The 13,501-nt window shown below is 38.5% G+C and overlaps 1 protein-coding gene across 1 annotated transcript in view; it reads left to right on the forward strand.

Moving 5' to 3' along the window:
- The first annotated feature begins 4,411 nt into the window (after nucleotides 1-4,411).
- rnf17 (ring finger protein 17) overlaps nucleotides 4,412-13,501 on the forward strand; it is a 38,894-nt gene continuing 29,804 nt past the window's right edge. Inside the window, exons 1-11 of the mRNA XM_085435250.1 lie at nucleotides 4,412-4,548; nucleotides 5,764-5,876; nucleotides 6,281-6,378; nucleotides 7,191-7,269; nucleotides 7,520-7,609; nucleotides 8,085-8,188; nucleotides 8,435-8,603; nucleotides 8,774-8,850; nucleotides 10,006-10,080; nucleotides 12,923-13,206; nucleotides 13,330-13,419. Coding sequence (XP_085291376.1) covers nucleotides 4,482-4,548; nucleotides 5,764-5,876; nucleotides 6,281-6,378; nucleotides 7,191-7,269; nucleotides 7,520-7,609; nucleotides 8,085-8,188; nucleotides 8,435-8,603; nucleotides 8,774-8,850; nucleotides 10,006-10,080; nucleotides 12,923-13,206; nucleotides 13,330-13,419 — 1,246 coding nt within the window. The 5' untranslated portion in view covers nucleotides 4,412-4,481. The remainder of the gene's footprint in view (nucleotides 4,549-5,763; nucleotides 5,877-6,280; nucleotides 6,379-7,190; nucleotides 7,270-7,519; nucleotides 7,610-8,084; nucleotides 8,189-8,434; nucleotides 8,604-8,773; nucleotides 8,851-10,005; nucleotides 10,081-12,922; nucleotides 13,207-13,329; nucleotides 13,420-13,501) is intronic.

The raw sequence follows: 13,501 nt of genomic DNA on the forward strand, positions 1-13,501 counted from the left end.
CAGCAACATGTTAATGGCAGTATCAGAATCTGGTTTGACCCATCCTGCCTTGTATCAAAAGCTCAGGCTGTTGTTGGTATAATAGTGTGGGCAATATCCTCGGCATACTTTGGTCCCATTAGTACCAGTTGAGCATCATCTAAACACCACAGCTTGCCTTGATGCATGCGCAATCATCCAGGTAAGTAAATCCCAAAAGGTTGATCCTGTTTATGTGGATGTCGCATTTTCAGTGGGAGAAAACGTTTTGTTACTCATGACTTGTTCAGTCTCAGCTGACTGCAGCTTTCCCCAACCTTATAAACAGTACATTTGCACAATGACTGAAACCAGCCCACTGACAGAACAATTGTCTGTGAGGTAAGTACCTATCATTAATTATACCATTATACCTGAGTATTGGTGATGACCATGTCTATCCCTTTATGACCACAGTGTGCACATATCCTGATGGTTTGCTTTTTTGTTGTTTTTTTCTGGTTATTCAGCATACATCTAACTACTTATGAAAAACTTAGTAATGCTAGATTAAAAGGGAGAAGTCAAAGTGTTCCTGCAGTAGCTTAGACGATGACCTTAAAAGGTTGCTACTGAAAGTCTCTGGAAGCTGTCAATTGGAAATCTGTAAGCGATGGATATAATGTGTCCATTTTGAGAGTATTGTGAACAAATGTGAAACACTCCCCACCCCCTGTATCATCATCATTATGTGAATTTCTGCGGTCACTACACATAAAAAAGAGCAGCCCTATTTCTGTTTGTTTCAGCTGACCTGAATCTAATTGTAACAGCTATATTCAGGCATATATCTGCCAGTCAAAAACAGAAATGGACTTTGTCAAGGCCAAAAAACATTATGCACATGTAAAAAAAAATGTGCATATCAAAATACATAAAGCAGTATAACCTTTCAATAATTAAAGCATATCTCTTGGAGTATTATTCTACCTAATGGGATAGCCGGTCTTTCTGTGGCCAGACAAAGAAATTACAGGAGGTACAAGGAAGCGACTGTCATTTGGCATCGCCTCTGCTCTTTTCATGCTTTGACCAAGTGGCCTGCGGGGGTCAACCACTTAAATCCTTGCTTTGGATGTCTACTGACCTTTCCTTGTTTTCTTTTCTTTTTTTTACTCAGTCGGTCAGGACCCAAGTGGAGGGGGTAGTCGGGGTGGGGGGGGGTGGAAATTAATGGTTCAGTGGGGCTTCCTCAAAGATTAAAAAAAGATAAGAGGTTCCTTGGTAGAAAAAAAATCTATGATACTTCCTTAAAAAAAAATCTATATGCCAGATGACTGCATCAAGATCAATGGTTTTGTTTGTTTCGACCGACTGATTTTTAAAGTACACGTTCTGAGTCCAGTAACATCAATACTCTGACCCGGTTTACCCTTAGAATGAAAGACACAAGCAGGATGGGGTGGTTTGTGTTTTCTTTTAATAAGACCTTTGAAGTACACACAAATAGACTGCTTTCTATAGACATCATCTTCTGTCGCATGAAGTGACCCACAATAACCGATTTGGGAAATAGCTGAATAACAACAATAAAGTTGATGGTTGTTCAAGGCTTGTTTGAGGCATCTCGCTAGAGCTAATAAGACAGCAAAGCTTAATTAAGAGCATCATTAATGAGTGAGTGATTTGATAAGGTTTTGGGGGTGCAAAAGGGTTATTGTTCCTAAAGAAACACGAGGAAAATCACCCGAGGACGGGAAGTGACCCACATTTAGGAAGAGGAGCGATGGGGGGACAACCCCCATTCCCCTATCTGGCGCCCCTACATCCTCCCCTGGGCAGCCTGCTGATTGGTTCATTACTTGCGGTAAACACAGTTACAACCCCCCCGCCACAGTACATACACATATATGCACATATAGCCGTCCCTGCCCCCTTCCAGTCTGCCTATTATCATCCTGACCGATGTTCAGATTCCTTCAGTCGTCAAATCAGACTCATCATATTCTCTTTTTTTTTTTTTTTTTTTCTTTTTTTTTGCCTGTCCCGTTTGGCTCTTTTGCCATCAGAATTGTTGTCTAAAGGCAAAGAAAGATGCCCAACGGATTTACTTTACCAAACTGACCATCCCAGCCTTGCCGTAATGGTCCATTTGATTCACCTTTTATTGTTTATTTTATTTTCACTTAATGAATACGGGACAGACTTGACTGGGGGAATGGGGGAAAGAAGGGGAGAAAGAAAGAGGGAAAGAGAAACAGCTGAGAAGAGGGACGGGGGAGAAGGGCAAAAGACAAAAACCAACAGAACGGGCAGAGAAAAAAAAAATCATCATATTCTCTTCATCGATTCAAAGTGCAGAAAGGTAGAAATATTTATTTGTTTGGTAGAAAGTTTTGAAAACCTGCTTGCAGACAAAGAAACAATGTAAAAAAAAAGAAAGAAAAAAAAGATTCTTTCAAAGAAAAAGAGATTTCATTTTTCTTTGGTCACTCTTGTAAAATGAAAGAAAAATAATGAAGTACAAATAACTTTGCAAAGAAATGCAGAGTTACTACAAACACTGACCATTAAAAATGCAATTTCTTTCTTTTCTAGAGTGTCTCTTTTGTTTTCTTAATTTAAGCAATATTTAAACACTATGTCAGATGCACTTGTAGTGCTACACATCCTTGAGCCAGTGTTAACTGATCTTGGATCTTGGATATTCTCCTGACTCCAGGTGTTTTTATATCCCTGCAGGCTTGTGACACCTCAAAGGTGATCTGCTTTGACTTGAGATCAAAGTTAGGAGATGCATTAATTCAGACACTTACAGAGGTGGGAGTTATGCTAATAAAAAACATGTATTTCATGTTGTTGTTTGGAGGTGAATCCTGCCAGCTCGTGATGAAAAGTCCCTCTTCATGCGCTGCCATTTTATTCCGCCCTTAATGGACCTGGAAGGATACTCTCTGAAGGTTACATTTTGGCAGTGTTGCATACCAGATGATTTACCTTTACCATCTGATGTCTCTGCCTCTCTGCTCTCCACTGCCTTGTCACTCCCAGTTACTGCTGCTTCACTGAGTAGCTTGCCATTGTCCTCGGGCAGCGGTGCTGCTGGCAGCTGTGCTCAGATGGAAGAAGGGGCAAAGTGCTGCCATTAGAATTGCTGTGAAGACTTGAAAATCGGTTCAAGAGAAAACAAAAGAATACATAATACAGCAAATAAGAGGAATACATATTGTGAGAGAAAATACAGAGAAAATACAAAGAAAATACAAGAGATGGGTGAGAAATTCAAAACATTAAAAACAAAATTATACAGATTCATATTATTCCAACTTATGCAGTTTGTACATTCAGACCTGTGAAACACATCTGAGCTTCCAGTGGGTATTTAAGCATTTTTCAAAACATCCACACACACCAGAGATGGGAGATGATGAGGTAACTTCACTAAGAAAGACAAGGCAGGAGAGGAAGAATAGAGTCTGCCCAGTGGCATTTGATAAACCAGAAATTTTAAGCCTACATGTAATTAATTCATATTATTTTAATATAATAAGATTATTATTTGCTTGACCAGAGTGAAGATGCTAAATCAGTACAATTTTTTTAACACAAGCATTTGTCCTTATAATTAAGCGAGAAATCTCCCCAATGTTGCCACCTATGACACACACTTATCTGTAATGTTTAACCTAGAGGGATGACTAAAGGGATAAGAGCAGATCTATGGGGATATTCACAAGGGTGAAATGCAAATGGTCACTCCATAATCAGTCTTTTTAAATTACTTTAGATAAGAAGAAGAAAGAATGTCAAAGAGTGTATCTGCGCAAACACAAGAATATATTTTTCCAACTCGTCCGTTACGACTCTGCCTTAATCTTTGGTGCCCCCAAGTGTTCACAAAAAGTGCACAAAATCAGGACTCAATTTTTCAGCCTTATTGCCTCAAATTGTATGTCTAAGGTTTATATTTCAGTAGTTGCTGATTAAATAGCCAATGAGTGAATTCGATCTCTATTTTCTCATCTATGGTTTAGATTTGATTTCACAAAATTATACAGTTTTTATAAATATTTACTTTTCCTAGAATGGATGTGAACTTGTAAGGTAATTTTGACTCAGGCTTGGAACAATAAGGGTTAAGTAGATAGTTTTACAAAAATTTGGCAGGAAGTTTGGCACTAGGTTGGTTTTACTGCTAATGATTTGAAGAAAATTGAAGTTTCAGCTATTTAGCAATTACTTTTGGCTATCGTTTTGCTTCTTTGTAATTATTATTATTATTATTTTATATTTACTCTATATGACTCTAAAAAGTGACTGCCTGTCTTATATAATGGATATTGATGCAACAGAGCATTAAAGCAATGTAGTAAATTAATAACGGTTCTGTAAATAAAAGTGTTTCATCACTCAATGACGCAATGAACATGCCTGGGCAGTAAACGCACCTGCACCGTCACGTGACAAAGAAAAACTGGAGAACCTTCTCGATAAATCAGTTTAGGGAAGGCAGTTCAACAAGGATGGACAGAGGCGAAAACCACAGCGCTGCAATTTGCAAGTTATGTGGGGAGGCCTTCACGCTTCCTGGTAGGGGTTTTAAAATGTTTTTCTTACAATTTAATACTCGTTAACACACGTTATACCGTCTTACATGACGGTATAACTTACTTCTGTTCGCTAGCTAGCAGCGGTATCAGTTAGCTAAGTTAGCTAATTATGCAAATTTGTTCATATCAAACTTTGCCGAAAACCGCTAACTGCAAACTTATGAATTTTTCAGAATGTGTATTCTTCTGTCATGTAGCGACCTAAGAAAGAACTAAAATTGTCAAGTATATTGACCGAGCCCGTAAAATTTTTTTAATTGGGACAAGAGAAAAACATGTCTCAAATTTTAAATTTTAATAAGTTAAAGTTCGTAGTTACGTTTTCCATATGGCGTTATAAAAACCGGTATAGAAACCGGTACAGAAACGCCCTTCAAATATGCTATGACTGTTGGTGTTGCATAGCTTGTCCACCAGATGGCACTTTGCAATCCTGTTGGCAGTATTTCATTACTGTAATGGTCATGACACATACAGCTTCTATGTTTTTTAAAAAACAGTATTATTATACATAATAATTCGTTTGATTTCATATTCAATGCGATGTTTCACTCTCCATTTGCTGTTGTTTCACGTGTCATAATCGACCTACGTTGCCCATAAATAACTTCATCGTCACCAAAATATGTATCCGCAACGTAATTTTGTTCGAACTTTGTTGAAAAGGGCCACACTAGTTGTTGTACTAGTGTAATGTCACAAGTACAACAACCTGCTGAGCAGAGCTGACAGAAAAAGAAAATCAGCTGATATATCAGATTTTTAAATATATTTCGGTATCTGTCTTAGTCGACCACACGTAGTTTGTCAAAATTGGTATTACTCCCAGATCACGTTACAAGTGTTGGTGTGTCCTAGCACAGAATAGCTCTAAATTCATTTAGACCAATACAAAGTTTTAGGTCATAAATCAGCTGCAGTTGTCCATATTTAACCTCTGGATTAGTTGCATGTCATTTAGCTAAACATTGTCTTAAAAAAACTTAACTACAATGTTTCCTGTTTCATTCATTTTTGAAGTACTGTGTCCAGAACAACTAAGCTAAATTTGGGTAAATTACAGACTAATGTATTCAACCAGTGATAACATTTTGTTATGATAAGATCTCTGTATTTTGATAATATATCTTTTTAAGATCAAAGATCAAGGGAACAAAAACAAAGTTTATCCCTTTTTTTTTCTTTTTTCTTACAGAGGATGATATCCCCGGCAATCTCCCCCGTGTGCTTTTATGTGGCCACATCTATTGCACATTTTGCCTGCAGTCTCTTGAATGTGACAGTGTCATCAGATGTCCGGAGTGTGAGGTAAAAATTGTCTTTCCATTCAGTGGAGGCCACAACTCAGTTGTTGACAGTAGCAAATTTAAAAGGATCACTTTCATCATAGATTACTAAATTAGTGGCTTATTAATTTGTAAAGCACTTCACGTATAAATGTGAAATGATTACTTTCCTTAAGGGTAGGTGTAGATGTGCAAGAAATGCTAGAAACACATGGCTGTTGTCTGTTGTAATGTCACTGGATATTTTAGTAGTTTTACATAACACACATTGTGTTCGAACAGACCGAAAGTAGCTTTTTCTTTATTTATTTTTTTTTTCAAGCTAAATCAGCAACAGTTGCTATTGATGTGGTTTTGCATCAAAGTTCTTCATTGCAGAAAAAGTCAAAGGGTGATTGTAAGCTATCAAATTGATCCTCCCTGCAGGTTGTGTCCACTCTTCCCGAAGGGCAAGTGTATGGTCTGCAGGAAGACAGCAGAATCATAGGCCTTATCTACACTACTAAAATGAATAAGATGAAAAGGTAAGATGCATCTCTGACTATTGAGCTAACCCACTGCTGTATCAGAAGTTGAATGCTAGATTAGATGAAACTTTATTAATCCCTCGGGTGGGTTCCTCCGGGAAATTCAGTGCTGTTAAGAATTTTGCCTCCTCTGCATGTAATGAATGTGCCATAGATTTTACAGTATCATTAGAGAGTCTTTATTCTCCCCCTGAAGGGAGGGAGTATGTTGTCAGTTCAGTTTGTTTGTCTGGTTGTTAGTAGCCTAGCTCCCACAGTTTTCAGTTGCCCCACCCTGGGGCGCCTCTGTCAGTGTGCCCCAGGGTGACTGTGGCTACAGTGTAGCTTGTCATCACCAGTGTGTGAATGGGTGGATGACTGGATGTGTAAAGCGCTTTGGGGTCCTTAGGGACTAGTAAAGCGCTATACAAATACAGGCCATTTACCATATTATTTTCAAATTTTGTGTGACGGTAGATACCAATACCAGTTCAAGCTGATTTATTTTGGTGAAAATCAGGTGAAGGGCACACCAAATGTGAAAATCAGTAAAAACTTTATATTACCCACAGTTTTTAATAGATCATCTTCAAATTTCACATCAATATAATAGGACTTAGGTGACATAAGTACCTAGGTTGACAGGGCATGGAGAGAGCTGTACAACACTTTTTTTTTTTTTGTTTTTTTTCTTCAATACAATGTCACAATGATGCCATAAAAGGCTGATGTCATCATTTTGTAAAAACAACATCATAAAATATGAAGTTGAGCTCTCTGCGTACTCTTGTTATGATAAATTTTCTGGTATTTCTCTTCTTAAACCTCAGATGTGACAAATCAAAGAATCGCAAAAAGAACAAGGCATCACCATCCACAGACACTCATGTCAGCTCTGATATGGAGCAGGTAAGTTTGGGTGAGGTTAGTAGTGGAGAAAGAAAGTTGTTTTCTCATCGCACATTGACACATTGACTGTGTTAATGCAGCATGTTATGTGAGATGACATTCAAGCATAGCACTACATGTTTCTTTCTCAGGTTACTGGCATAAATATTTGATTTATTCTCATTAGTACATGCTTTTAGTACTAACCACGAATGACTGGGAAATATTTAATAATTGTTGAATTAAAATTTCTGATGCTGATCTTTTCTAGCCAGCTGATATTGAGAAGATTCAGAAGACTGTAGATGAGGCATTGGCTCAGGCTGCAGAAACTCTTGCCCAGCTTGTGCACATCCATGAGGTAAAAGCTGCATTCCATACTTGTCTTTTTAAAAGTGGAAGCTGTCTTAAATGAAAACATCCAAAAATCCCTTTCTTATATACCACACCTGAAACTGATTTCATAGTTGACAGTTGTAAAAGACCCCCCCCCCCCAAAAAAGGAAAAAACAAATGTAATGCTTAAAAACTCACAACTGATAGAGCAAATCATAACTAATAAGGTTTATTAGCAATAGGTCCTTAACATTGATTTTGTGGGTTAAGTGTTGCTCCCAAGTCTTTGAATGATAACTTAGGCAAATTGTGTTTTTTATCTTTTATACGCCGCCTTTATATTTTAACAGTGTCGTACAACAAGATAAAAACAACCTGAACACATGTTGTAGAATATTATCACTAACTGTTTGTTATTTAACATAACATTAATTATAATACAAAAAATGTTCTTTGAGACTGTTGTTGGATTTGCAAATAAATGTTTTTCATTTGTGCAGACACTGACGACTGGTCTGGAAGAACAAGTGAAGAGAGAGGTAGCTCGGCTGGAGATGGAGATCAAGCAAGCTGCAGACAAGGCTTTACATGCTGTTCAAAACTGGTATGGATGTTAAAGTCTCAAAATGTAGTTCAATAGAAAGGCTTTGTAATGATATCCTGTGTTCACCTTTGGAAAAGTGGTTTATCAGAGTTTCTTAAGAGCTTGAAGAGAAGGGGACTGGACTTCTTTAAAAAGAATTTTTTTTTGTTGTTTTTTTGTTTTTTTTGAAGGTTTTTCATCCAAGAAACATCTTTAGGTTTTTTTTGTTGTTGTTGTTTTTACTTGCTTTAAAAAAAAACAAAACAGGAAAGACTCACAGATGAGCCAGCTGACAGAACTGGAGACAAAATTCTCATCCAGCCAAGCAGCAGTGCGCCACATCCAGGAGCGAATAAAGGCATTGGAGATTGCCATGCAGATGGCCAGAAAAGTGCGCCGTGTCCCCTTTTTGGAGCAGTACTGCATACTAAATAAGGTGTTTGTTATTCTTACATACATCCTGACAGATTCCTCCTCACACAGTATATGTCAAATTCTGTAAAATTTGTAACAAATTGATGTGACTTCAACTGCTGCTTTAATAATTTATAGAAAAGAAGACAATATAGTGAATTCTGAAATATGCTGATTCTCTTTGAATAATAGGTATTAGAGACACTGCAGGCTCCAGTGGATGACCAGTTGATTGATATGAAATGCATTACCATGGGGACTGGAATGAGGTTTGTTATTGTTTGGTTTGTAGGGACATATATAGAACACTTCGGTCGTGTCCAAATTCATGGGCTGCATCCTCCCGAGGACGCATTTGTTGACCGATTACGTCACAGCGACACGCCGAAGGCTGTCCAAATTCGTAGACTCCTCCGAATGTAGCCGACAAATGCGTCCTCCTTTTCCCCTAATTTGAAGGATGGGTCGGGTGTGTCCTTCGTGGCCCACCATATCCCAGAATTCATAGCGTGGCTCAGCCAATTCCAGTTTTCAACAATGGCGGCCGCTACTAAGTTTTAAAATTACTCTTATTAATCTTTCTGGGTCACAAAATAAGCTTTTAACATATTTTCAGGTGAGAATGTGGGTGTGTAAACTTCAAATATCTGCTCTGTTTATCAAGACATCGCATATTTGCAAAAGTGCGGCAACGTTTTCGGAGACGTATGTTACCCACCAGCTCGACAGCTAGCCGGGAGCTCAGGGGTCACTGAAGCTGCCGAGAACGGCACAACTCCCGGCACATCATTTTCAGATCACCGCGGACTTTCGCAACTCAGGTTAAACGTAATATAAAAGTCACTTAGACAACCTAAAAATGTTATTGTTTGGCTTTTTTCAGTGTTTTGTTTGTTCGTGAGTAAATCGGTTTGGCTGAGATTAAAGTTATTAGATTAGATAAAATAAACGTTTATTAATCCCCCGGGTGGGTTCCTCCTTGGTTTTCACACAGCTGAATAAACGTCAAACAGAAAACTGATCAAACAGAAGTGTGAGATGGTTGAGAATTTACGCCAGTGTCTGGTCATATTTTAGATAGCAAGGAGCAGACGGCTGAGTTTATTAAACTCCACCGAGACAGCGGAGTTTAATAATCAGAAGGCTAGACCGTCCAATTCCACAGCCGTTTACTTCCGGCCTACCAGATCTTCTGAGGACCTGGCCCACGTAGACCGCGAAGGCCCCTCAGCAGGATGCAGCCCATGAATTTGGACATGACCTTTATACATGAAACAAGTTCTTTACTGTCTTCCCAATAGTATATTGACATATTAAAATAGTAACAATAATGTGTGCAGGAAAGTGCGGGAGTCTGAGTGCATGAGTGATATACTTTTATCTCTACATATTTTAAAACTGGGATATCTATGTATGTGTTGCAGCTGTGTTTTCCAGTTAGAGTGTCTGAATGGGAATTTAGCATTGTCCTTGAAGATGGAAGTCAGCGACCCAAAAGAGTGAGTGTTTAATTTATCCCTTATAGATTTCCACTTGTATTCATTATTCCCTTTCAAGTGATTTAAGATTTGTCTTACCTTTTTTGTTTGTTTGTTTGAGCAGTTGAGAAAAGAATTGTGCCATAGACTTCTATATGCAGAATATGCATTAATTACAGCTAATGGTCTTGTACTTACTAACTTGTACTTTACCATACATAACTGTGCAAGTCTTAAGTCACCCTTCATCTTTTAAAAATATTTTTATTAGGGAAAAAATGGGGAAATGGTTGCAGAGATTTATTAAGATGTGTAAACATGTGCAAATACAGTAAGCCCAAAACTGAGTTCCTACAATTTTTAACGAGTTTGAAAGTCAACATTTGGTTCAACCCCCTTTATTCTTTGACACTGCCTAAGCTATTCTAGGCAGCTTTCTGGTTATACCTTTAAGTAGTCTTCAGGAATAGTTCTTCAGGCTTCTGGAAAGACATCCAAAGCTCTTCTTTGGATTTTGGCTGCCTTACTTCTACTTTCTGTCAATTCTGCCTCTGGTCAGGCCAAATTCATGACTCATTCGTGGTGGGCTGAAATGTATTCTTTTCCACACTGGCAATGTGTTTAGGGTTATTGTTATGCTTTTAAATGCCAATCAGAAGCTTTCCCAATGGTATTACGTGATGGTGGCATTTATAATAGACCTGTTGCCGCTGATTTTCTGTCCAGTTTTTGGTTAATTTGGCATACCCCAGCTTTTTCTCAGTTTCCTTCACTTAAAAAATGGTTCTTGACACCCACACTTCAACTGAGACCATTTTTGATGAGTCTTTGGTGAACAGTAGATGGGTGAACTGGAAGCCTAGATGCCTTTCTCCAGTCCTTTTTCAAATAATTGCTGGATTTTTTTCCCCCTATTTTATAAGGACGTGACTTTCAGATACTGTTCATCTGCTGTACACTTTTTTTCCTAAGGTCTCACGCATGTCTTGGTCCCTCCAGTGATGCATAGAACATATTATACTACAACCTGGTATATACCAGGTTAGGGCTGGGCGATATATCGAGTTTTTTTAAAATATCGATATATTTTCATGCGAGATATAAGATGTGACAATATCGTTTATATCGATATAGTCTATGTTACGTTATAATTATACTTGTGGAGCCGCAGGTTTGCCTCTTTCGTCCACTTTTGTCTCTACGCTGCGTTACTCGGCCTCGCCTCTCCTTCACTAAACACAACTCCCCCTCCTCCCCCATAGCTTCACCTGCAGGCAATGACAAGATGAAAGCGGAAAATCTCCGTTAGCGAGTTACCGCGGATCGCTCCGTGCGTGGGGCTGGACGGCGTCAACGTGTTAGCGAGCTAACCGCGCTAACGAGCTAACCGCGCCAACGACATGCAGCCCACAGGGGCTGCACGGCCTAAAATCCTTTCATTGTCTCAAAAATCGACAGTGCGCCTTATGTATGAATTCTGGTTGTGCTTACTGACCGCGAACCGATTTTATGTGGAACACAGCGCTCAGCAATCTGTCAAAAAAATGTTTTAATATGACTTTGCTAAGCTACGGAGCTGCATCGCTTGATGGATTATCGGAGGATTACGGCTACCGAGGAGGAGCCTCGCGGAGTGATACGTACTGTGCTTCAACATAATATTACCGTACTGTGTGTGTATAAGGACCACAAATGGCACCTGTTCAGAGATGTGGTGCAGCTGTGAAATCTGTCTCTTTGTTGTTATGCTCAGCGTTTATTAGTTTGCATTTTGACTGCACAATTGTGAGCTTTTTGTTATGCACAAAAACAACATTGTTTTCTTTTATTTATGGACCATGATTATTTAATAAATGCTGATAATTTATTTTTGAGTAATTTCTTCATGTACATCCACGCTGTATGTAAATAAAAGTGCCTGTGTGACATCTGGGACACAGTGTGACTAAGAACTCTCTTTTTGTTCTTAACTTATGGCTTTAAAAAAAAAATATCGAGATGTATATCTTATATCGCCATCCAGGTAAAAAATACCGAGATATGAATTTTGGGTCATATCGCCCAGCCCTATACCAGGTTGTAGTATAGTATTTTTACAATAATAGCATTTTAGGACTTGCCTTGTTATCTTTGGCATTTCTTTTCATAGATTCAGTTAAAGAAATAAAGAAATACAATTGTTCAACAGGTAACAAAGTCCCTAAAGATACAACTTCAAATCGGTTCTTTGCTAACTGCTATCTGTTATGTATGGACACAACACTGGTTCATCTCTCTTTAGTTAGGTGCTTTTTTTCCTTTATTTTTTTCTTTTTATCTTTTAAATGGTTGGTTCATAGGTTTAATGTTAAGTTGCTCAAGCAAAAAATTTACCCTGAAAATAGGCAAGTAGAAGGACTGGGCTGAAACTAAGCAAAGAGTGGACAATGTTCAAAGAAAACCTGTGAAAAACCTTCACAAAGCCTGGAGAACTACTGCTGAATACTTAAAACCCTACATGAAAATCTGGCTGTTTGAAAGCAAAGCATTACTGTAGTAATGCTCTGTGAGTTTTATTTGCAGCACAATGTATTAGTAAAGGGGTGGTAATGTGCTACAATAGGATTGTGTTGAAATACGTGGTTGTTCTGTTGTCAAAGCCCTTTGAGGTAACTGTTGTTGTGATTTGGGTGCAATATAAATAGAATTTATATGGCATTAAAACATATACACATTGTGGTTACACATATGTAAGTACACATATATCCTGAAATATGGGCAAAAGAAGATTCAATAGAGATTCATTAATTTTCAGTGCACTGCTGGTGCCATCTGTATTGCCTTTAATTTTTGAAGGCATGTTAACTTGTGACATTTGTTGTAGCCTGGCTCAGTCCCCACCCAAAAGCTACCAGCCAGGCAGGTTTGGTAGAAAGTCTCACTTGAAACGTCCAGATGGCAGAAACAGCAGGTGTATTCCACGCAGTGACAAAATCCACACCCCACCAAAGCAGCGCCAGCAGAGTCCAAGAGCTAACAGTCCATCATCACGAGGCTCCTCTCCAAGCCCAAGATCTCGTTGCAGGTTCAACCTTTCTCGCCACAGCTCAGCTTCAGACCTTGGAAGCCCAGATGTGATTATTGAGGACTTTTTAGATGAGGGACAAGGTGTGTTGCTTTGTTGTTAGTACATTCTTTACATTGATTTTCTTAAATGATGTTTGAGCCAAATAGAATCTTAAAATGGAGGCAAAAGAGAAGCTTTAATCTATTTTGAAATGTTTCCTGTAGCCCTCCCTCCAACTGGGCCTGAACTGGCCAGTGACAAACTAAGAATTAACAGGAGAAGAAAACATCAGTTCTCTGCTACTAAGAGAAGTGGTAAGGAATTGTTATATAGTGTTATATCGTTATAAAGATAAAGTCAATATAAGTAGATCAATAAGCATAATGTCAACCAGCA

The sequence above is a fragment of the Copadichromis virginalis genome, linkage group LG16 (genome assembly GCF_057382275.1).
Source record: "Copadichromis virginalis isolate Kocher_CV1m ecotype Utaka linkage group LG16, C_Virginalis_male_GT1.1, whole genome shotgun sequence".
NCBI classification, from domain to species: domain Eukaryota; kingdom Metazoa; phylum Chordata; class Actinopteri; order Cichliformes; family Cichlidae; genus Copadichromis; species Copadichromis virginalis.